Source organism: Arabidopsis thaliana, chromosome 2 (genome assembly GCF_000001735.4).
Source record: "Arabidopsis thaliana chromosome 2, partial sequence".
Classification (NCBI taxonomy): Eukaryota; Viridiplantae; Streptophyta; class Magnoliopsida; order Brassicales; family Brassicaceae; genus Arabidopsis; species Arabidopsis thaliana.
This window is the reverse complement of record NC_003071.7, coordinates 9,627,225-9,651,661: the sequence shown is the minus strand read 5'-3', so window position 1 is coordinate 9,651,661 and position 24,437 is coordinate 9,627,225. Positions and strand designations below refer to the sequence as shown.

The 24,437-nt window shown below is 34.5% G+C and overlaps 4 protein-coding genes and 1 non-coding gene across 12 annotated transcripts; 2 read left to right on the top strand and 3 right to left on the bottom strand.

Annotated features, from left to right (window-relative positions):
- Window positions 1-87: 87 nt before the first annotated feature.
- On the top strand, window positions 88-1,972 carry AT2G22690 (zinc ion binding protein). 2 transcript variants are annotated; one of them, NM_127834.3, is made up of 2 exons: window positions 88-317; window positions 682-1,972. In NM_127834.3, the coding sequence occupies exon 2, from the start codon at window positions 697-699 to the stop codon at window positions 1,840-1,842; it is 1,146 nt and encodes a 381-aa protein (NP_565541.1). In that variant the 5' UTR covers window positions 88-317; window positions 682-696; the 3' UTR covers window positions 1,843-1,972. The 2 variants fall into 2 exon arrangements, with proteins under 2 accessions (NP_565541.1, NP_001031397.1); NM_001036320.1 differs by having other exon boundaries at window positions 223-484.
- Window positions 1,973-4,006: 2,034 nt separating this feature from the next.
- On the bottom strand, window positions 4,007-6,392 carry WAVH1 (Zinc finger (C3HC4-type RING finger) family protein). The gene has a single exon (NM_127833.5). The coding sequence runs from the start codon at window positions 6,227-6,229 to the stop codon at window positions 4,178-4,180; it is 2,052 nt and encodes a 683-aa protein (NP_179853.1). The 5' UTR covers window positions 6,230-6,392; the 3' UTR covers window positions 4,007-4,177.
- A 6,508-nt stretch (window positions 6,393-12,900) lies between these two features.
- IAA8 (indoleacetic acid-induced protein 8) lies at window positions 12,901-15,316 on the bottom strand. Of its 5 annotated transcripts, NM_001202650.1 has the most exons (7): window positions 15,025-15,282; window positions 14,765-14,854; window positions 14,039-14,556; window positions 13,712-13,941; window positions 13,474-13,615; window positions 13,326-13,387; window positions 12,917-13,246 (listed from the first exon to the last, which is right to left on the bottom strand). In NM_001202650.1, exons 2-7 carry the CDS (start codon window positions 14,783-14,785, stop codon window positions 13,203-13,205), a joined length of 1,017 nt encoding a protein of 338 aa, NP_001189579.1. In that variant the 5' UTR covers window positions 14,786-14,854; window positions 15,025-15,282; the 3' UTR covers window positions 12,917-13,202. The 5 variants fall into 5 exon arrangements, with proteins under 5 accessions (NP_179852.1, NP_001189579.1, NP_001077943.1 ...); NM_127832.3 differs by lacking the exon at window positions 14,765-14,854 and having other exon boundaries at window positions 12,901-13,246; window positions 15,025-15,316; NM_001084474.1 differs by lacking the exon at window positions 14,765-14,854 and having other exon boundaries at window positions 12,979-13,246; window positions 14,039-14,559; window positions 15,025-15,170.
- A 1,232-nt stretch (window positions 15,317-16,548) lies between these two features.
- Window positions 16,549-16,705, top strand: MIR405a. The gene has a single exon (NR_140647.1). It is a non-coding gene; the product is annotated as a microRNA ath-MIR405a precursor (primary transcript).
- A 3,673-nt stretch (window positions 16,706-20,378) lies between these two features.
- On the bottom strand, window positions 20,379-24,320 carry AT2G22660 (DNA-binding protein, putative (duplicated DUF1399)). 3 transcript variants are annotated; one of them, NM_001335808.1, is made up of 10 exons: window positions 24,172-24,320; window positions 23,762-23,930; window positions 23,559-23,679; window positions 23,216-23,470; window positions 22,669-23,124; window positions 22,043-22,587; window positions 21,732-21,924; window positions 21,478-21,633; window positions 21,137-21,391; window positions 20,483-20,839 (listed from the first exon to the last, which is right to left on the bottom strand). In NM_001335808.1, the coding sequence occupies exons 2-10, from the start codon at window positions 23,923-23,925 to the stop codon at window positions 20,822-20,824; spliced, it is 2,163 nt and encodes a 720-aa protein (NP_001325252.1). In that variant the 5' UTR covers window positions 23,926-23,930; window positions 24,172-24,320; the 3' UTR covers window positions 20,483-20,821. The 3 variants fall into 3 exon arrangements, with proteins under 3 accessions (NP_001031396.1, NP_001325252.1, NP_179851.2); NM_001036319.2 differs by having other exon boundaries at window positions 20,379-21,391; NM_127831.3 differs by having other exon boundaries at window positions 20,536-21,391; window positions 21,478-21,924; window positions 24,172-24,254.
- Between the last annotated feature and the right edge of the window lie 117 nt (window positions 24,321-24,437).

Genomic DNA, 24,437 nt, shown 5'->3' with positions numbered 1-24,437 from the left:
ATAAACCTAGAAACCCCTAGCGAGAGCCGAGAGACCTAGCTTCTTCATATATACATTTCGTTAACTTGGAGAGGACACCTCAAACTGTCGCATTTAATTTTAATTAACTAGGCCCACGTAAAAATATTCTCGGCCCAAATAGTTACATTGTTGAAAAGAAACCGATCAAATCCAACGGCTGTGATTCATTCATCTTCAAGATCAGAGAGATTGATTATTTCAAAGAAACTGAAGAAGAAATCTGCAAATTCATCTTCTCTTCTTCCTCCGATTCCATCTTTCTCCGTTTCCGGCGATAATCTTCATCGCTTCTTCAGGTTCATGTTTTTCCAGATTCTTTGATGCCTTTTATGTATCTCTGACTCTCCACGGTTTCTTAATATGAATTCTTCTTCGCTTCATTTCTGATTCGCGATCGTCAGATTCTCTGGTTTGTTTGAAATTCGAATCCGTGTGTCTGATATTTCGATTCCTGGATCATTTGGTATGAATAATCAGAAAAAATGTTTGGTGTTGCATCTGATGCGTTGATTCTGCTACTATGCTATGAGAATTTGAATTGCAATGAATCGATTAGATTTAAGAACTCCTCTGAACAATGAGTTGATTAATGGAGATTATAGTGGTTATTGTGGATATGATTCTTTTGGTTATTGATACTTGGTTCCTTCTTTCATGTAGTTGATTATCTTTAGAATGGAGCTAAAGAATGTCAAAGATGCGTTTGATCGTGTTACCAAAAAGCAGAAACTATGCTATAGCAAAACGCATGAAGTGGTAGACAAAATGTCTCAAGAAATCGACAAGGCATTGAAAACGATACAGGAGGATAATCATGAATCTGTTGTTGCTGATCTGAAGAAAACTTTTGAGGAGATTGCTCCAATCAATCTACTAGAAGCGTCTCAGAAAGAAATAAATGGGGTTCTTACCAAATACCCGAAAGCTCTTGACAAAACTCTGAATCCAGATATATCGACGGCTTACAGAAACGTTAAGTTTGATACTCATACAGTTCATCAGATACTAGCTCAGTTTTTCTACAGGCAAGGCATGTACGACGTTGGTGACTGTTTCATTTCCGAGACTGGTGAGGTTAAGCCTGAATCTTCTGTTACTAAAGCTTTCATGGAAATGAATATGATACTTGAAGCCATGAAAGAACGGGATCTCGGACCAGCTTTGAAATGGGTAGCTTCAAACTCTGACAAGCTAAAGGAAGCAAAGTCAGATCTTGAGTTGAAACTTCACAGCCTTCACTTTTTGGAGATAGCTAAAGACAAAACCTCCGAAGAAGCTATCAACTACGCGAGAAAACACTTTGCTACGTATTCAGCAGATAGCTGCTGTTTCCCTGAGATACAGAAACTCATGTGCTCTCTCTTATGGATCAGAAACCTCAATAAATCCCCATACTCAGAGTTCCTCTCACCTGTATTGTGGACCAACGCTGCCAAGGAACTAACCCGACAATACTGCATCCTACTCGGTGAATCACCAGAGAGTCCTTTAAGTGTAACAGTTGCAGCAGGTTCACAAGTTTTACCGACGTTTTTGAAGTATTTGAACGTGCTGCCGGAGAAAAGAAAAGAGTGGCAAACAATGGAGCAACTTCTTGTACCTGTGGAACTCTCTGAAGAGTATCGCTTCTACTCGGTCTTTGTCTGCCCTGTCTCTAAAGAACACTCGAGCGAAGATAATCCGCCGATGAGATTGGCTTGCGGTCATGTCCTTTGCAAGCAGTCTATCAACAGAATGTCGAGGAATGGTTCAAGGTCGTTCAAGTGTCCTTATTGTCCAACAGATATTGATGCTTCGCAGTGTAAGCAGTTATATTTTTAGACTAGCTTTACAACTTCTTATGCAGCATTTCTAAAGAAAGTAGACAAATGTTTCTTATCTTTTCTTTTATGAACTTGAATTGGGTTCGTGTACAAAAACTATAGTTTGAAATAAAACCTTTTATACCCATATGGTCTTTGGTCTAGTGGTCTTGAATTTTGAATGACAGGAAGATCCGTTATCGCGCCAACTTTGATCACTTGCCAAGACAGAACTTACCGATTCATCATACGACCATCATTCGTCGTTCACTCACCAATGTTTCATTTTTTAAGTATTGATTGTCGAATATCTTTATCTATACGAAAATGGAAACGTTAAACTTTGGTGCTTCGAAAAGAAAACACTTTAAAATTTGGTATATCATTCACTTAATACAATACAACCCCAAGGATCAAACTCTTTATGTTTGGAGAGCTTTTTGAGATTCTTAATGGATAAAGTACATTATAAAAGAGTTATTAAATTAAAGATAAGTATTTAGGGTCATTTTGTCTTCTTGATCATTTCAAAACTCTCCTCTCTCCACTAACATAAATTTGTGAACTACTTTTTGGCTTTTGGTCTACATAAATTAATACGTGTCCATGTATATACTAAATCTTGAACTTGTTTAGATATGATATGAACTTTTAGATATAGTCGTGCGAACCATTATTGCATCTCTTTAGTGGAACGCACCATCGCTTTCCAAATTAAACGTACCAAAAACATTTGCTTTCAAAGTTGTTTTTGGCTTTTATTCTCTTTCTCTCTGTTTGACTAAAGTTACAAGAATTTATTCAAAACTTTTAAAAGTTGGTGGTATACGTTAGTCGGGCTAATAAAATGAAAGTATGTAACACTTAGGCCGATGCTTATATATAACACTTAGGCCGATGCTTATATATAAGTTTTGTATTTTTAACAAAAGTGATATCTTTTAGCAATTTATTTTCGAGTAGTTCAAGAAGCTGGTTGAGATAGACATGTGACTAATTGACTAATCAAAATTTCTAAGATAAACTTACATTTAGATAAATTTAACCGGTTTGGAATACACGAGACCATCCAACGACAGATCTATCTACAACAACTTTAAACTTTTTGTATCCATAATGTAAAAAATATATATGAATTATGCGTAAATCATATGATTCATATCTCGCATCTTGTCTTAAAAGTTCACAAAATCAACTACTAAGTCAAGGGGTTTCTACAACCATTAATTTATCTAAGAAGTTGATAAGTTTCTTTAGTTAATTTCGGATAAAACTATAGATAATGACCGATCAATCGAGATACCTACTGAATCTTGTGTAAACATTGATCTTTTGCGGCTAATTGCTAGACAATTGGGAAAATATGATGCATTTTGTGCGTAACGCAAGCGACTCCCAAAAGAGATGTGGCATTACTCATTAGCAATCATAGATTCATAGTACTATGAATTCCGGCGTTAAAATGATAAGAGAGGTGTAAAAAGCCTACGAGACAAACAAAAAGGAGACAGAATTCCGCCGTTAAAATGATATCCTAAACTCAATTATTAGCATTTGCAATCATATTTATAAGGCTTCTTTAGAATTGTTTATTGCTGATTTATTGTATTGCTTAGAAAATATTTTGTTGACCATCATTGGATACAACGAATTTAATCAGTGTGTAGCCGCGAAAAGGCTACATCCCTTGTTTTTGACTACATTTTAGTATTTATAATCTACACATCCATTACGAAGAAGTACACATAGAATATAGGCTCTATCTAAAAAGTTTCACTATAATAATTGTAAAGCACAAAAATATATATATAAAAAGTTCTCATAAGAGATTAATTAAGTAAAAGAAAAGATCATACCATGTTCAACACGACTAATGTATGTTATAAGCATTTCGAATGCGTATAAATTTTACAACAAAACAAATGGAAGAGCTCTAGTCATGTTTTCAGTCAAATATCACCGGCCAATTCATTTTACATTGATTTCTTTTTCTTTCTTTTTTGCTAAAATTCATTTTACATTGACATTTTACACGAGTTTCTCTAAGCGTGTAAGATTTTAGTATTGAGTGTATATGATAGTGGCTTAATATATAGTTTGTTCTTTATACAATTTTAAATATTAAGATTGATTTGGTAAAACCTACTACCTAATTCCCTAACCAAAATTGTATAATCAACTTTACGGTGAGAAATGAAATCGCATAAAAGCTGAATGATATAAAATAACTATCCAAACTTATCATTTGACCAAATATAACTCCATTTATGCACCATTTCTATTTGTTTGTATCAGATTATTATTACACAAGTTGTTACTCTAAATATGGAAATATATTTAAATACATAAAAAAGCTAAAATCTAGCGTTTTCGAAACCATGCAAGTCACTGACTCTGTTCATATGTTTCCTCACCATCGCCACTTTAGCCAACCTCTCCGCCGCTTTCCAAGCCGACGTCGGAGTAAGCGACTCCAAACTCTCTGATGCCGCCACGTGTCTTCCTTTCACACTATTAAGATCAGCTATCTCTGCGTCCAGTCCACGTATACACGCATCGCTCGAGCTCAAACCGTGCTGCACAAGCAATGCTCTAGCTGACGTCAGCAATCTATGAGCTCCGGAGTAATGGTTACGCTCTATTAGCCGCCGAGACTCCGCGACGGCTCGAGTGCTGACGTGGAGGTTTCTGAGCCGTGAGATGTTGGGATTTGATGATGATCGGACAGTTAGAGGAGTAGGTATTAAAAGCGCGCGATCTTCGGGGTTTCTTAATTCCTGAGTTGTTGGATCCACGTAACGAGATCTAACGGTCATGATTTTGTGAGATCTACTACCGGTTAAGGAATTGTTAACCGGTGATTTGATTTCAACCAGCAACGCTCTTTCTTCCTCCGCATACATATCACCTAACCGGATTGAACCGGTTCCAAGCCAAGCGGGTCGACCGGAAAGAGAGTAAACAGAAGTTATCTCTCCTTGACCCAACCCGGAAACTATCCCGAGCTGTAAACCGAGATCCTGAACCGACAAACTCAAATAACCGTTGATGGTCCTCGCAAACGCGTCTTCGGGAATCGCGTGGCTAAGCCATATGGTGTGTATAGGGATTCTCGAATGGGCTAATTGGGCCACTTGATGGGCTTGACGGTCCGTTAAAACGAACACGGCGGTGAAAGGGTTTTTCTGCCGGCGATCGTCTAACACCTTAACCGCTTTCTTCAACGCGTCGTTCACACTCATCCCTTCACCGGAGAAATCAATTCCGACGCCGGAGACAGAACCAGGAACGGTGATGATATCTACGATTCTTCGCGCCGATCTCCTCCCGTTCGCCGTCATCCTCCGTAACGGCGATAACCGTTTCGAGCTGGACGAAAACGCAATAATCGATAAACGATCCATCTCCCGGAGATTCGAAAGCACAATCCTCATCGTTTGTTTCAACATCTCCAATTTCCCACCGGAATTTCTCCCGCTTACGTCTAAAACAGCAACCAAATCCACCGGCACTCTACGCGCAAATCCACGCGCCGTCGGAAACGGTGGCGATTTCACCTTCATGACGACGGAGTAAGTCTCGTAGCCTTTACCCGACGCAACGATAGCCGATTCCGGAGAGAGCTTAACGTCCACGTTTCGATCCGTTAACAATTTCGCCGTTAAAGGTGACGGAGTATTAACGGAAAATCCTGTAAACTCCTCGCAGTCTTCGTTCTCATCTGATTCAAGTATTGTGTGAAATCCGGCGGGAGATATCGGAGATGAAATCAAAGCTTCGTCATCGTTGTAAACTCTCAACGACTTGTTTTTAATTTCCGGTTTGATTTGAGATTCCGGTTTAGCGTAATTTCGAATCTCAGGCAAAAGCGAGGATCCGCAAACCGGACAAGAAGCAAGACGGTTATGATTCGCGGCGGCGCGTGAGGTTACGCAAGGAAAATGAAACGTGTGAGAACACTCCGCCGTGAAAATCGCCGTACCTTGACCTGATTTCACACTCTGTAAACAGATTCCACATTTGTTACTGCTACTCTGCTTGAATCGGAGTTTGGATTTGAGGAGAGTGAAGCTCGCCGGAGAAATAGAAGAAGAAGAAGGTGTTAAAAGAGAGACAAGGCTTCTGTTTCTGGGAGTTGTTTCTCCGGTGGTGGTGGTTTTGCACTTAAGCTTTGGAGTTCCGGGAAGAGATGAAGTAGTGGAGACGGCGGTGGCTGTTGAAGTCCTGCAACGGAGGCTGTAAGTTCCGGTGCCGGAATCAGAACGAGGCGTAGAAGGAGTTGAGAAAAAGCCGAATCGAGAGGTTGATTTGTGGCGGAGACCAACGAGTCCGTCGTCGTCGACGTCGTTTTGGTTAGTTTCTTTGGGAATGGAAGTGCAAAAAGCTCTTCTCCAGCCGTTTAACATATTTGCTTCTTCTTCTTCTTCTTCAACCTCGTGACTCGTGTGTTGTTGTTGTTTGTTTGAGACTGAGATTTTGGTTTTTGGTTCTGTGAGAAAGAGATTTTAAGAAAATGAGAGAGTTGCAGAGAGAAGGTGGGAGAGGTTGAATTTAAAAAGGAGTCTTTTTTGTTCAATTATAGTGGAAGATTGGGGATATTGGGATTATCTATATGATTTTTTATTATTTTATTTTATTGAGAGAATTAAGAAATAGTACTAATAGTAATTGACTACCTAAAAAGCTGTAAATATTTTAGAAGTTACTCTATTTGTGTAATTGCTTTTCTACTCCATGGTTGATTATAAGAAAATGATTGATTTTTGGTATTAATCTTTTTCAACATAGAACTTATGAGCTACATCTATTATTGCCCCACTCATTTTAACCTTTTAAGTGATAAAGCTTGTTTACCACCTAGATTAAAAATATATATATATATATTATATAAAAAATTGAACAAGATAAACTTAAAGGCTTCAACCTAAATGCTATGATAGCAGACTGACTATATGTATCTGCTAAATAACTAAACTAATTATTTAAATTTGTAAAATTACTTTTAACTTTACAATTTTACTCTGAAGTTCATTCACAAACTAAAACATTTTGTAAATTTATTTTATAGATATCACCTACTTTTATATGAAATCAAAATATTTTATCAAGAAGAGATCCCTTGTTCTTTTATTATTTTATTTGATTACACGTTATTCAGTAAAAAAAACTTTGGACAAAAACGTTATTTAGTAAAATAACATGTATATGTATAAAAAAATATATATGTTTGTATAAATACATAACAACATTTTAGTTAAATCGTTCAAATAAATATTTTCACTTGCTTATGAATGTTTAATAGTATTTTGGCTATCTAAAAACTTACCAACAAGAAAATATCCAACTATAGGTGATGTCAACCTACGAAGAAGTCTCACATGTCTATTTACATAAGTGGAAGCACTCGTTCACTCGTATGAACAATAAGATGTATGATTGGTCAAGACAAACAAGAAGTAACGTTCTTTACAGATTCCTCAGACTTGATAAAAGTGGTGTCTTTTCCAACAAAGTGACCAATCTTTGCTACGTATTTAGAGGCGATTCATGAAGACAAGGATGTGTTTGATTTTTATATTTATTTTTATTTTTTTGAAGTTAAAATGTTAAAACAGATTATTTAGCACGAAATGTTCATATCCAACCGCATTTTATTACTTTTGTAAACAAGATTTTTAACATCGGTTTATTTAAAGTAATCTAATAAAAGGGTCCATTAAAAAAAAACTTGTTTAGCACCGAAATTTTTGTAATAATGTCTAGTTATTAATGTATGGGCTATACATATATGCTATTATGCCCTATCGATCCGTCTAGTCTCACGCTAAAATTTTTGACTGTCTAAATAGTTGTTATTGGAGAATCATTTGTTGTTTGACCGTTATTGTGTAACACACTATTGAAACTTTGACAGAATTTAATGTAGTAGATGAGCAAATATGATTGGGTTAAATTAATACAGTGCAGTGAATGTATAAACGCATAGATTATGGGATCGATCTATGGATGTGAGCCAATTTTAACTTGTTTATATATCGATCCATGTAAAACATTTAATGTTCGAATCAAGACTTGATCCGATAAGCCATCATCACCTGGTGAATAGAAAATAAACATGTTGCCACCACTAGCTAAGCTATAACAATAATACCAACTACATTTCTTCAGCTATTTATTGCTAAGCTATAATGCTGAAACTGAGGTAATGTTCGTATACTGATAATAACGGTGGATGCAGTAAAAATGTTATAGGTGATGAATGGTTTCTTTCTTTTATCTAGGCCAGTGCATAATACCCGAACCCGATCCAAAAAACCCGATCCGAAAAATCCGATCCAAACTCGAAACCAAACTTTTAAAATACCCGAACGGTTCTAAACTTTAAAATCCAAAAAATTCGAACATATCTCAAATATAAGTATATATTAGTTATATTTATACTTATATATAGAAAATATTAGGATTTTTTTGGATATTTTAGTTATTTTGTGTATTTTTAGATATATTTAAGCAAAGCTACTCGTATTGTTTTGGAAATTTTTGAAATTTTCAAATAATTAAATAAATTTACACACAAAATTTTGATATTTCAATATATTATTATTATTATTATAATAACATTTCTTTGTCAAAAGTAAACTTGCTCGAACATAAAAACGTATTTTTGTACAAACTACAAAGTAAACACTAAAGATAGGGTACACATTTGTTTTTTTGGTCGACAAAAGGGTACACATTTAAATAAATCGAAAAAGCATTTCTGAAAAATACATATCACCAAGGACATAAGTGTTACTATCAAATAAAAACAAAAGTCGACCTACGACTACAAGAGGATCAATGCTATAGAATATGGTACGAGTTAAAAAAATAAAGTGATCGGCAAAAAAACAAAAGAAAGATGATAATGAAGGCATCAATAAATGTATTGATAGTGAATGGCATGGGAGATAGGACGAAGATCCCCAGAAACCAATTTATTACAGAGACGCCAAAAGAAAACCATAGCTACTGTTTTAGTCTCTGTACTCTTGTGTTACTTTTATTAAATTGTTTGTAATAGGTCGGTCCATTTTTTAAAATTTATCTCTATCCCATCTCAACTAGTTATTGATACCTATCACCTTTTTTCGCCAAACTTTTTTTTTTGTTTGTTTGTCTGTTTTTGTTACAGCTTTTAACGTACATTTGCATGCATACCTACGTGTTTGGCTATTTTGTAGTATGTTATAGGACCAGACACATATTATTGGTGTAGTCTTAAGCTACTTTCATAGACTAATCACACTTTGACTACTATTATGCTAGTATGGTTTCTTGCGTTTTAAAAATACCAAACGTTTTATTGTCATATTTCATGCAAGCAAAGTATTTGTGGAGGTAGTAAATTATTGCATTGTTGTGCTCGACGCTTTAAATTTTGTGTGAATAATCATACTTAGGTGCAACAGTTAAAATGCAATTACTCAAGTAAAATATGAAAACTCTGTCTGTCTATTGAATATCGATGATGAGATTCATAATATATCTCTGAACTCTGAAGGTTGATCATTTGCCTTATGGCAGGCTTAGCATTATGCTAGTGCGTAGTCTAAGATATTTAGGAAGCTCTATTAACATTTTGAAACAAACTTCTCAATTCCTCCTTAGGAGATTATCAATTCGTGCTTAGCAGATGAACCAAATAATCCAATATTTTCCCGGTTTTACTTTTATATAATGGCGCCACCAATACTAATCCAAAATTTTGAACTTCTTTACCAATGGCCAGGAACCTCATTCAATAAGGCTTCGTTTTATGATCAGCTGGTTCGTCATTAAGGTATATAAAGACCCACCCAAAGTTATTCTGTTTTGATAATAACCAAAAATAGTGTTGGGAATATTTCTCCTAATACTCTATTACTTATTAAATAGTCATAGCAAATGTTTTTATTTTATTTTATGTAAGGAAATCATAGCAAATGTTGCAGAATATTTTTAAGATGTATTCAGTAACCTGAAGAGATGATCAAATGTGTTATTCAATCTCATTTTTTAGCATGAGTTAGTGAAAGGATTTGATATAGAGTTATGTACATGATGAAGTTACAATTTCGAACGACTTGCCAATGAAGTCATCTATCTGTTGACCTTTCAATGAGATTTGAAAATTGTTTAATAAAAAGTTATGGATATAAATTAGCTGGATTCTATTTTTTTTTTAAATGAATTTTAGCCACACCAAATATGTACCCCTACAAAAATTATATTTGTTAATAACTTCCTTCTCTTATATTTGTTAAAAACTTAATATACATGTAGTATGAGATGGAGTTATCGGATGTCTAATAACTTAGTTAGTCATCGTATTCCACCATTTGCAGAATCAATGCATTATTCACACAATTTAGAATATTTTAAATCCCTAAATTTTAATAAATAAATAAAAATCATAATTATTAGTTTGTAGTGATAGTGAGCAACAAATTTAAATACGAATAAAAACATGTATATGTGAATTGTAGACAAAAAGACATAGACTATAGTCAAACCAAATATTTAGATAATATAGTTAATCATTTCGTATCTAATATCTTATTCTTCTGTCTTCAAACAAAATTGTATATATCAATCTTAAACATATGAATATTAATTGGAGGAAATGAACAAACTAGAAGAAAAAATATGTTTTCTTTTTAATGGGTATGCTTAAAAGAATGAGTACAATGAGTAAAGGAGGATTAGAAATTAGAAGATAGTGGTTTGTTGGAGTGTATATAATAAGAATAATTTGACTGAAACACATAGCTTAAGTAGAAGAAAGGTTTTGGGAGACACAGCCATATGATCTGTCTGTGGACCGATCCATGATTATATATTAGTTAAGGCGATTAGATTTCTATGTTGTGGTCCATTAATTATTTATTTAATATAATAAGTCATAACTATGTATTATTTTGACGGAAAAAAAAGTATGGATTATTTATCAGGATAGTAAAATAAAATTTCAGTTAATTACGTGATATTTGGAAAGTCCACCCGATTAATTTATATATACAATATTTATATAGCTACATATCACAAACGAAATTTTTTTATAAACCAAAACTTTCAAAAACATAATTTTAATACCAAATTATATATATTTTGTTAAATTTAAGTGCATAACCATCTATCGGTACCTCAAACTTCTCTATCATTGTTCTATTAGTTACCATAAAGTATTTTATACCCTTTAAACTTTCTAATATGAAATCGTTATCTAGCATTCTTGATTCACAATAGTACTGATTGAGAAGATCGGTGTTCTCATTTCTCTATGAAAGTAGCCTCCAATAAACCTAATAACTCAACCATACAAATCCAACGTTGTCCACTCATGTAGAGATAAATGTGCAACGGCGGAGAACAAAGCAGTAGAATTTGAGTAAGAAGATAATAAGTTTTTCTACAGTGGAATTTGAGTAACATGTCTTTGTGTTAGTATGAAAATATGAAATCAAGTATATATATTTCCTGTTTATTACTTGTATTGTACCGGTTTTAGTTTGGATGGTGATCCACAACAACACTACTAATAAAAGCTACAAAAATATAAGTCTAGTTTATGTAAAAATGATTTTTTGAGTTTCATTGTAGCATTCAATGTTCAATAAATCGGTTTAGGCGGCGACTAGACACCCGCTTAGGAGTTCATGAACCTTCGAATGCCCAATTTTAAGTAAAATTAGCCGCTTAAGTGTCTGATTTGTTTTATACAAAACATAATTTTCAGTAAGTCAAAAACATTAATCAAAAATAAAATAAAAAATACTTGATTACTAAAATTGTAAATTATGAATTAACTATTTTCAAAAAATTTAGTTTTTTTTTGTTAAAATGTTTTTAGGACTGAACTATTCTAGTTTTCATATAAACCAAGTGTGAATATATATAATAAATTCAAATAGATGACATTTATAACTTTATATATTTTATAACCAATGTTTTGATATAAAATTATGAAAAATAAAATAAAAATGAATAAATAATATGTTAACGTTTAGGCCTCGCTACTCTCTTTGAGTATTGGTATTATTACCAAAGTCAAATATCATAAGCTTCTCTAAAATTAATTTGATCAATGAAAAAAAGAATTAGTGGTTCATATGAAAGAAAAGCATTAACAAGACATATGACTGTGACTGATATAATTGTTCTTACGAATAGCAAAACAATCAAATTTGAAAATAAAGTCAACGATGAAGTGCACTAACCACAAACTCATTTAGAAGTGCTACATTTGTGCAAATCACTGAGTCCCATTTGATAAGACTAATTTGACAGCTGATGTCGAATATCTAAAGAAAATTAATACTCTTTTAGATGTAGGGAAGAGGGAATTAGAATATGAATACTAACATTTAAGAAAAAAAATTAACTTCATATAAAGTGAGAACTATATATATTTTGTAGCAATACATGTATTGTATTTTATATATCAGAAAAATAAAACACATAAATTGCAAATACAAAAATAAATCTTGGTTTTAGTTTATGAAACTTTACTATAAAATAAAATAGTGTGGATAAATTTGGAGCTCAAAGATAAATAAAATTAGATGTTAGTAAAAAAAAAATTTACAAATACGAGTTAACAGAGCTCACAATTCTCAAAAGAAGTTTGCTAAAATTCAAATTTTTATGCGTCACATTCTTTTATTATCTTTCCTTCGTTTGGGTAGCTATGTTAGCATCTACCTCTATTAGAAGTATGAGACTATAAATTTGTCAAACTCTATTTTGCTCACTACATAAATGTTCTCCTTTCTCTCTATCTCATCCACTCTTGCTCCACATGTATTTGATATGCCCTCTATTTCGGTAAGGTGAGGTTTATTTATCTACTCTTCCTACTCACCAGTCTTCTTTATACGTTATTATATGTATGTTACAAAAAAATCGAAAACAAAAAAAATATATATATGTAGTTACATTTTTTTTTTGTTCTTCTAGTATTTAATCTGTAAGAATATTGTAGAAGACACTATTGCGATTAGTCTAAAGCTTATCCAGATTTACACACTTTCATGTTTTAAAGATAATAACCATCATTTGAGATTCCACTTTGTGTGGTTAAAGGTTCTTTATCGTAATTATCACTTATAGACTTTGGTACTAAGTGCTAACAATAAACAAATCAAGATTTTGCGTAGAGACGAAATATCTTGAAGGTCAAAGTAGAAACACACACATAAGAATGTATTTGTTTTGAACAAGCACACACAAATAAGAGAATCCAAAGTCTTACAACACAAATTAGTAAAAAGACTAAAGAGTTTTCAAACACATCAGTAAATAAAACTTAAACATTGGAACTGTGCATAGTGTTTTTTTTTTGTCTTGAGCATCTTCGTTTCAAACCCGCTCTTTGTTCTTCGATTTCTCCACTGCACCTGGAGCTGCCACAGAATAAATCAACAATGAAATGAGCCATTGAGTTTGTATTCAGATTAGGGGGAAAGATGTTGGAAAACTTACCTAAGCCAATAGAATCAGAACCCTTCATGATCTTCAGTTTCTGGCATGTTTCAGTAAATATCCTGCAAATAGGTTTTAACAAGGATTCAACTTTTGAACGGAAACAAAACCACAGTTATTAAAGCTGAGAGTTCCAAAAGAAGCTTACTCCCATGGAACATCGCCAACAAGCATCCAATCACCGTCTTTATCTTCATAAGTAAGCACAAATTCTGATCCATGAAGAAGATCCTTCAGTTTAATCTCGCTCATTCTTTCCCTCCCTTGAGCACCATGAAGACCACATTGACCTGAGATCACAAACAAGAATCGAAATCACTGTTCTTTGGTTCATTCTGTTTTACAGTAGAATCAATGATTAGCTTAAATACATAGTAAATTCTCACCAAGGGTGAAGCAGCTGAACATTTTCTCAAGTGCAGAAGACAACTGTTGATAGGAAGTGTAAGTTCTCAAGTCGACCTTTCTCAGATACGGAGCACCATCCATGCTCACCTTCACAAACAGAACACCAAGACCAGGTTTCCCATCAACCTCATCAGTGTTCTTCGAAGTAGAAGAAGCCATTGTATTCTTCCGGTATGATCTGATTGGAGGCCAACCAACAACCTGTGCCCTGCAAAACAATAGACACAGATTACCACAAGATTCGTTCTTGACTCATAAACAAACTCATAAACAAACTCATAAACAAATCATCATATAATACACACTTGGCAGCTGGTGCATTGTTCAAGCCACCCTTAGCATGAGATCTTTCTTCTTGAATACTCTTCGAGACATCCTTAACTTTCGGCGACAACATCATGTTGATTCCTCCTCCAGGTCTAACAGATCCTTTCACACCCGAAAACTCATCCCAAGTGTCAGCAAATCCTCTCTTGTTACCAGAAACAACATTCTTATGCCCTGTAGTAGCAGAACCATTGTCTTTAGAAGGTAGCAACGGGAAGAGAAGCTTCTCATCGGGTGTTCTCGGACTCAGCAAACCGAAATCAGTCTCTCTCTCAGGAGATTGAGACTCAGGAAGACCTAGCCTCAGTTCAGTAGCTTTGAAATTGAGATTGCTCTTCCCAACAACATTGGGAATAGTTGAGCTATCAACAGAGGAACAATCAGAGAGACCCAAGTAGTTACGTTCTTTCAAACAAGGTGACGTAACCAGTTCATCCTTATCCACACTTAGCAATCGATAAGACATCAGATCTTCAATATGCAGGACTTGTTTTATCTGCTTAGCATCACAACAACAAGAAGAACAACCCAAAATCAATCTAATTACATAAAAATCTTCACTTTCTATAGATGCATGAACAAAATTCTCAATTTTAAGAAGAACCCAGAAAAATTAGGGTTTCAGATGAGAATTGGGTTAGATTTGCTTAACAAGTAAGATAAAGTTAGAAACTTTAACCTAGGTTTCATAGCCAGAATTCAACCTTATCGTTCCCAGAACTCATCTTCCCCAAAATCAATCACTTTCCATTCAAAAACCAAAAATTTCTTACTCTAACTTCTTCAGCATTTCCCTAAAATTCAGAATCACAACTAAATCACTTACTTACGAGAAAAATAAACTAAACCCAAATGATAATGAATCCAAAGAAGCTACAAGAACCAAACAAACAAACCCAGATTGAAAATTGAAACTAGAGAAGGAGGTTTCAATAGTTCCTTTTAGAGAAATTGAAACTAGTACCTGAAGAGAGAAGAAGAACAGAGTACGCAGAGGATCAAACAAACACTAGAAAGAGAGAGGATAGTGAGAGAGAGAAAATGCACGAAGGGAAGCAGAGAGGTCAAGGTCCGTCCATGGAAAATGAACCAGAGAAAGCTAACAAAAGCGCAACAATCAAGAAGAAGAGAGAAACAAAAACATGGAAGGAGTGGTAAATTTAGTAATAAACTACAAAAGTAAGGGTATTAAGGATAGATTAGGTTTGTTCGTATGTGGTGTGGAGTACTGTAGTTAGATCTGACGGTTGAGAATGAGTAAGTGAGAGTGATTCTGAGTCGTTAGATCTAATGGAGAAATAATAATAAATACATGTCGTTGTTATAGGTAACATGGTTTCAGGTTTCTGTTTTGTAAGGAAGCTTAAAAAAACATGAAAATATTATTAATTTTAATTTGATTTATATATTTGAAATGACTTTTTTTTGTCTCTGTTATTCTTTTTATTTTATTTTGTAGGTCCACAAATAACATGCGTGTGTTTATTATATTTTATTAAAATTATTATATGGTTTTAGCAATAAGTAAAATCAAATCAGATTGTTTTATGGTATATTTTCTTTTGTTGTTGTTAAAATGATTTAGATAGAAATGGGACCATCCAATATTTAAGAGGCTGAGTGGTCTAAAATACCTATAAATTTAATATGTTTTCCATTATAATCAGAGTTTCAATAGTTATGGGACCACGTATCGGTTTAAATTTTGTCTGTCTAAAAATATGCATACCGCCAATGAAAATTACAATGGATAAAAAAAAAGTAAGACAGAGCATTTAACAAGTGGTAAAAAATGAAAATTTACGAAAAAGAGTGTTAAATATTCTTCTACTCGTTTATAATTATGGGCTGAGAGCAATTAGCAAAGGAGAGTGATGATACGAGAGAGACAAGAAAGCAGCAATTGAACTTTGTTTTGCCGGCTGCTTAATATGCTCTACTTTTGGTGTGGTATAGTTATGAAATGTACAATAATAGATACCATAATTTAAGTAGACTCACAACAAAAATCAATGTATAATTATTTAGTTAAACTAGTGAGGAGATTGCACGAGGAACAAAATTCTAAGAACACAATCAATGTGAAAATGAGAGCAAATGAAAATAGAAGTGAAGAGTTGTATATTTGAAGAAGAAGGTCATGATCAAAGAGACACGTTGGAAGCACGCTTAAAGAGAAGGGAAACAACCAAATCAGGCTTTGCAGCTTCACTGTTGTTCACATGCCTGTCACCTAATTCCATCATCACCCGCGCTCTTCCTTTCTTTCACATCATACGTCACCGTCCCGTAGCTATACCATTTATCACCCTCTTGTCTCCCACTCTTTTTATTGTTCTTGTTTCTTTTTTTTATGTTCATTTTTTTCTCACTCGAAGGTTAGATTATATTAGAGAACCCATTATATTACTAAGATTTTTTTTAATGTTCATTACTTCATGTTTTTTTGTCTCTATAAACAAAATTCATTCTGTTGTTACTAGGGGTGTCAAAATGGGTAACCCAACCCAACCCAACTCATAATCAAATGAGTTTATGATTAAATGAGTTATGGGTTGACCCAACTCATTTTGTTAAATGAGTTGGGTCTAACCCATAACTCATTTCATTTGATGGGTTGAGTTGTTAAATGGGTTAACCATTTAAATAATAATTTAATTAATTATTATTATAAAACAATAATAAATAATTATCATCATCATTAATTCATTATTATTAAATTTGAGATATTTATTGATTCAGAAATTTTTACGAGTTTACATTTTTAGACGGTAAAATTACGAGGTTACGTTTTGTGACGGGAAAATCACGGGGTCATGTTTTTTTGGCGGGAAAATCACGAGGTTACGTTTTTTTGGCGGGAAAATCACGAGGTTATTCTCATCTTCTAGTGTAAAGTAATCCCACATATCTGATGTTCTACTTCTTTTAAAACGAGAAGCACTTACTAAACTTTTAGATTGTGATGTATCTGCTGATGTTTGCCCACCTTCACCACCATAAGTACATTCGTCTTCATTGTCCATTTTTTGTAAAAGATCAGCTGCAAATAACTATACATAGAAATAAGGCCAAGTTAGAGATTGCTTAATAAAACCTGTTATTAGCCAAATACAAGAATTAATCACATAGACACAGTCAAAGAATCAATAAAACAAAGAGAAAAGAAGACTGTTTTGGACAATACGACAAGCATATGACTAAATACGATTTTTGTTAGCTCACATCAAAACAAAGAGAAGGATATGACAATACGGCAAGCATATATCTTCTTTCAGCTTAAACCCTTTACCGAAACAAACACATAACAATTTGGCAATCACATCAAAACTATCAGAAGTAACTAATCCCAGAACTCAAACTTCATCGCTCAAGTACCACAAACTAGAAGAAGACTAGTCTATTAAAGGTAGAGCCATTCAAATAAAGTGAAAATTAACCATATAAACAAGCTTCAGAACTCTAGAGCAACATTGAATACGCTTCTACCATCACTTAAGTTAGATCCTGAACATGATTAAGAGCTAAACAACACTAACGCATACAGAATCTGAACTTTCACGCCAATTCGAATGAAGAAAACGAAAAAGTAGTTAGAAATGAGAAGGGTCCAGTGGAAACATACCTCACCCTTTTGACCCACTACAAGCACATCATCATCGTCGTCTTCAATTGAAGCAGTCTTCGTCGTCTTGTCAGTCTCCGATGTGGATGAGACCGGTGGAGAGTATAGGTCGAAGTGGAGGTCGAGAAACGATTGATTTTGTAAATTTGGGGATGATTTTATTAAATTGGTTTAGATGTGTTGGTTAAATATTGGTTTAGAAATTTTAGTTGGTTTAATTCAATTTTACAAAATTTGATGGGTTAATTGGGTAAACCACTAAAACCATTAACCCATTACAACCCAACTCATTTTACTCATCAAACCAATTGACTCATCAACTCATTTGACCCATCAACTCATTTGAGTCAAAAATTTCAACCCATTAGGGTTCATGGGTTGAGTTGAGTTGAGTTGACCCATGAATTTTGACCCATTTTGACACCCCTAGTTGTTACACAGTTGATTTTATTGGTAATATGCATAATAATAGCGGAATGACATTTTCTAACGTAATTATACAAAAAAATTATCAGTCAAAAATATTTGCATAACATTTAACAAAATAGAAAATTTGTGTTTTCACCTAAAAACACTAGTAACAATTCATTATACAAATATGTAGATATATACTTGTTTATGATATAAAATCTTATTCCGCATTTTTGCAAATGTATCTAATCGACACAAATTTTTATTTTACAACTTTTCATTCTGCAAAATTTTATTATACAAATAGAGTCATTATGCAATTACGAAATATTACCAATCAAATTTATACAATTATTTTTTGATTCTTGGAGATTCCTGACCAAATCCTAAGCTAATTTTCACAACATTTATAATGTTGGATTAAAACATTATGGTTTGGTTTAAAACATATAATGTTGGATTATAATGTTGGTTTAAAACATTATGGTATGGTTTGGTTTATAATGTTGGATTAAAACATTATGGTTAAACATTATAGATATTAAATTTACCCTATTTTCATGGTTTAAAACATTCACGTCATAATTGAAATTTGAACTTTAGTTCTCCACAGCCATGATAAATTATTTAACCACTATACATACCATCATGAGTTTGGTTTATATATGCTAGAGTTTCATTGCTTTCTAAATAAAAGAGATGCTAGATCCTCTCTAAATTTACTTATGATGTATATGTTGTGTAGTTTTTATCAAGTAGGTAAGTTAGCAGAGAGTCAACGTAAGAAATGATCGTCTACTAAAATCAATCTGGACGGCATGACGACAATCAAGAAACTTATGGATGTTGAATTGCCGATGCTTGTATGTTATCGATGGTTATCAGATATTTAGATTATAAAACATACCAAAACCCAAATGATCTATGCACATAAATGATCGCAGGTAAAAGAGTAAGAAGATTCCATGCATTTTTCTTTCATTTGCTGTAAATTAATTAGTATATAATGATCTTACACATTGCACAATATAGTGTGAACTTTCACAATCATATCTTTTACACATTATGCTTTAAAGAAAGACGTGGCCAACAAAAAGCTAAGCTACGCATGACTTTTTCATCCCGTTATAGCTAAATTTAAGGACTACGATTTTGCCATTTAAGTATTATAGTAAGTTGGTAAGGGATTTTTCTGTTCGTAAATAAGAATAGCTGCGAAAAAACATTAGAAGTCATAATAAATCAACGAATAAACTTTATAAAATGTGATTGTATCTCTGGTTGAGATTATGTAATCTTATATTCTTATTAATAACTAAAAAGAGTAAGTTTGTATAATTTGCATTGAAATATGGTACTTTCAAATTTCTATTGAAATTAAGTGCTAATTGTAAATCTTTATTTAAGTGTATTTAACAAAACTTTTTTTAAGAAAATCTTTAACTGAAAAGCCAAAATATACGAACCTTGAAAAAAGAACATAGCAAAATCAAAATGAATCAGCATCATAATAATTCAAGATGATTACAAAAGATGACCGATGATCAGTGATCACTAACAAAATCATTACACTCGTGAAGAGATTATTATAAACTTATAAATCCGTAATGAGTAATATTTAGTAAAAAGAAAGAAAAAAACTTAACTAAATAAACAAATAGAGAAAACCTTTGCTTTGAGCAACAGATTTTGCGGGGCAGTGCGACGACAATTGGACCCACTGCTTCCGCTTATGCCGGTCACACCTTTGTTGTATTCGTTTTTTAACTAAAAGTTTAATTAAACTAATAACAAATTAACAACTAATTATCCATAGCCGTAGGATTAAGTAATCTGCTTAAGCAAGACGGATAATAAAACTGACAAGTGTATACATGTACAACGTCACTCTCTAGAGAGCATGTGTTTATTGGATAAAAGGAAAGATAAGTCAAAGATCGTGTACATGCGATCATACGTAGATCACGTGTGGTATCCTATGTATTAAGACACGTGTCGAGTAACTACAGCTCTCATATAAAGCACTTTACTCAAAGGAATCTGTAGGTTTAAAATCCCGAATTTAAAAAAAATTACCGGTGACAAAAAATAAATTACCAATTAAAATCCAAAACAAAGGTGTTGTTAGTTGTTACCAATTTAAATCCAAACATTTACATCAATAAATTTGTTTGGACAAAAAATAAAGAAAAACAAGCAAGAGCAAGAGACACACTAAAATCAATTATTTCTTTGTCATATAGCAACACTCATAGATGGACTGATTGTATCTTGGCATGTGATACAGAGTCTTGGAATGGTAATGAGTTCTTTTAGGATGACATATTCTTCTTAGTTTATGGAATCATCTAAGTATAGGGACGATTTCTTGATGATTGTTGAATTCTCAAGTAAGTAGAGCCAGCCTTGAGACCTAATCTCGTAAGTCTTATGTTTCTTCTTTGTTTCTGTTTTCATGATAGTCGTAGCTTGTAAGAGAATCGTATGTGTGGTACTTTCTAGCTCATGCCAAATTGTCATTCGGATCAGATCCTCACAGTCTTTGGCAATTAACAGAAACAAACCATTCATTGCATAAACAAACAACAAAGTACAACTTTATTTGTAATTTACAGTTTTGATATTAAGCCACATGATGGCGTCCTCACCGCAACCGCCTCCATTTGCACCTTACTGTTCACCACATTTTCGCATTCTCTACTAGGTCACCACCACAACTACCAGATTATGCTGCTTTCACCATGTTTCCGCATTCACCGTTACAACCACCGCCACAGCCGCTAGCATTTACTGATTTCACCATGTCTCCGCAACCACCGCCGCAGCCACCACCGCAACCACCCCCGCAACCGCTAGCTTTAGCTGCTTTGCATCTAGCCCCATAACCACCACCACTAGCGTTAGCTGCTTTCACCATATTTCCACATTCACCGCTACAACCACTACCGCAGCCGCTAGCATTTGCTGCTGATTTCACCATGTCTCCGCATTCTCCACTACAACTACTGCCGCAACCGCTAGCATTAGCTGCTTTCACCATGTTTCCGCATTCACCACTACAGCCACCGCCGCAACCGCTGCCTTTTTTAGGGGCTGTAATAGCAGTTTGGGTCTCCACATTCGTAGAGTTTGCATTCACATTATTTTCTGTCGCAGCAACAAGTTTAGTCTGTTTGCTTTCCTCTTTTATATCTTTGGTTGTGACATTGAAGCCTTCAGAACCTCCTTTCTTCAGAACAGTATGGAGTATGAAAGCAGATACGATTCCGGGTAAAAGCAACCAATTCTCTTTCGCCTGCATATCAAATATCAGAGTCAAAATGAGCATGGCAAGATATAGAAGAAGTAACATTCCCGGTTAAATCAAACTTTCAGACTTGCCTCAATGGAACCAAATCTCATATCAACCAATCCCACAGTTTTTCCATATGGATGTTGCTTGGAAAATTCCACAAGAGTCATGAAATCTAGATCACTTCTAAGGTTTGCGCAGTGTTTTGGTTCATAATCCAGCTTTCTCCCCGAGAAAATTTTCACCTGCAAACCAATAAAAAGCATTGTATCATTGAACTGGGTTACATTGTCAAAACAAGAAGATTCATCTCTTTTTACTGGAATAAAATGGTGGAATATACCACTCGAGGGCCCAAAATCTCAAAGAGCGGATTATCTGCAGTGGAGGCGTTTATTTGCTTAAGTGACCATTTCGAGTCCAGCAAAGACCAGAAACTACCAGTATAAACCGCAAGCACGCGAGTTTCACCAGAGTCTGTCACACCCATAACTTGTCTCTGATCATCTTTAAGTATTCCTCCATCAGCGGAGTTCCTAAAACACGACAAAGTAAGAAAGTAAAATCATATATATAACTGGTCTGAGTTTTATCATACCAGAATCAATAAATGCGTTTATTTTTCGAAAGAGAATGTTGTTTAGATTGTCATACCTAATTTGAAGTGTGATCACCTCTGTTTGGGTTTCATCAACAATGTGTGTTGAACTTTTAGCAAGACGGGACTTTCCAATGATTGGAAAGAAGCAAGAGCCTTTGCACGATGGTCTTGATTGAACCATGTGTAAGACTGATGGACTGCGTACTGGTGGAGTAAACGAGACAGCGACTCGCAGGCTTATGGGTTTCGTATCTGTTTGACTACCTTTACTGGGTGTTAACTCCAACCACTTCTCAACAGAGAGTTGAGTAATAACTGGAAACAGAAACTCCTTTAGTGATAAAGAAGCAAAACCCAAGTTTTTAGGCTCTCTTGAAACTGGTATCTTAGACGGTGAACAGGAAATAAGTTTGAAAACAAGCTCTCCTGTAGGTTCACACTGGAAAGTAGCTACTTGCTTTTCCCCAACCTCGGATAAAATGGTCAGTCTACGTTCAGCATTGAAAAGAGAATCCGGCTGAGTTTTACTGAACATAACCGAGACCTTTCCCTTATGTCCATCTGGTAAGTTTCTAACCCCGATAATCTCCAAGAGAACCTGAAGGATACAAAAGGATCACACAACTGCAATAAACTCAATACATGGAAGAGACAACCACAGAAAATGATAAAAAACTACCTCAACAACTTCCACCTCTGGGAATTGGATTAAATTCTGGAAATCGTCTTTTGCAGTTGGGTCTTTGACCAAAACATCAGAAGCATAAGGAGAATTTGTGACAGGTACAGGTGTCTTGCCTCTATGCATTGCACCGGCTTTCCAGTACCTTGTACCGAATGTCTCTTCCCATTGTGCAGTAGTCTTAGAAAAACCGGTATCGAGCTTCTTACCTTTGCCTCGGTCAGAATCTGTGTCATCATGCTCCAACACTTTACCAATGAGCTTCACCATATCATCACAGTAAGAAACTGGGTGCAGCTGATGTGTGTGCCAGATAAGGTCAACATCGTAAGTCGGAACACAAAACCTTTTTAAAGACCTTTCTCTGTTCATCTTTATCAGATAGAGAAACCCCTTATATCTAGCAACAGCTTCTTGTAGAAAAATGTCACTGTTTACATGGGACCTCGAAACCTGTGGCAACGAACACACAGAAACAGAATCAGGAAGAAAATTCCGTATTTTCCGGTTATGATGATGAGAAGAACAATCATTTTAAAGTAACCTGGTAGTAAAATGGGCTCTGCCTCTTAACAGCTGAAACAAGATCATATTTGGTGCATTTCTCAAGAGCTGAAGATTTCTCAGAGATGTCCTCTAAGTCTATGTTATCCAAGTCAAGCTCATAAGGTTCATCAGGGTACAATCTTTTCCACAAATCTTCAGTTTTCAATTTGCAGTTCCCATCAACAGAAGAAAGAACTCCAGAATTGTCGAGAACTCTCCCGTAAAATTGCTCACAGTCAGAATTATACCTCACCTGGATATAAACATCAATGAAGAAATCACTCAAACATCAAACAACAAAGTCAAAGTTTTTCCTACCGATAATTCCGTTTTTCACTTACCGGATTAAGCCTGTGACAATGCCAAATCCATTCACAATCAAGAGGAGGGACCAAAGACCCTTCACTAACCGATGATGACTCAGAGTATTTAACAAGCAAAGGAAGCCAACAAGCATTGTACCTGAACATCACCAAAATCATACAATCACTTAGAAATATTCACTGATCTAAAAGCAAACACAGAATCTACTTATATTATTAACCTGTAGATGGCTTTTTCAAGCGCAGGACCATCGTAGAGCCATCGATTCCTATCAACAGTTTCAAGGAACAAAAGGTGTTGTTTCGCTGCAGCTAATAAGTCAACGCTTATTTCTATCTTCTGAGCTTCAAGCCACTCCACTTCATGATCCTTCTCCTTATCCATATCACCTTTCAAAACGATCAAAAAATGCAAACAACTAAGTAAATCAATACGTGATTACCAGATTTTGACCTAAAATGATCCTTATCTAATCAATTGCATAAGCCCTATGAATTTTGGAAGATCATGTGCATGAGAAAAATCAGGACTCTGGAGAATCTTAAAACCCGATTTTTGATATTCAGATCAAAATTAATCAACGAAGTCACACAAGTAGCAACTAGGATAAGGATCTAACGGAAAACTCACCTCTGATCGCCGGAAACTTCACTTCTTCGCCGAGAATTTTATCCGATCACTGAGAGAAAAGTTTTACTTCGAGAGATGAACAACACTTTTCAAGGCTGCTACTTATACTCTTATAGCGACTTCGAAATCAACGATCACAAGAAAATGACAAATATGCCCCTCAATCATATCTCCGTTTTATATATTTTGTTGTGTCTTTAAGTTTTAACGTTTGCGAAAATGGATAAAATAAAACTAAAAAGGCGAACAATAATGTAACGCCTTGT

Bases quoted from the DNA above. Each gene is read 5' to 3' on its own strand.
- AT2G22690 (NM_127834.3), top strand. From the start codon at position 697: ATGGAGCTAAAGAATGTCAAAGATGCGTTTGATCGTGTTACCAAAAAG.
- AT2G22660 (NM_001036319.2), bottom strand. From the start codon at position 23,925: ATGGATAAGGAGAAGGATCATGAAGTGGAGTGGCTTGAAGCTCAGAAG. The intron at 23,680-23,761 runs GTTAATAATATA...GGTGATGTTCAG, and splicing joins CTTGAAAAAGCCATCTACAG to GTACAATGCTTGTTGGCTTC. The intron at 21,634-21,731 runs GTATATTCCACC...ATTGGTTTGCAG, and splicing joins AGATTTTGGGCCCTCGAGTG to GTGAAAATTTTCTCGGGGAG.
- WAVH1 (NM_127833.5), bottom strand. From the start codon at position 6,229: ATGTTAAACGGCTGGAGAAGAGCTTTTTGCACTTCCATTCCCAAAGAA.
- IAA8 (NM_001202650.1), bottom strand. From the start codon at position 14,785: ATGAGTTCTGGGAACGATAAG. The intron at 13,942-14,038 runs GTGTGTATTATA...ATTGTTTTGCAG, and splicing joins AACAATGCACCAGCTGCCAA to GGCACAGGTTGTTGGTTGGC. The intron at 13,388-13,473 runs GTAAGCTTCTTT...ACCTATTTGCAG, and splicing joins GTTGGCGATGTTCCATGGGA to GATATTTACTGAAACATGCC.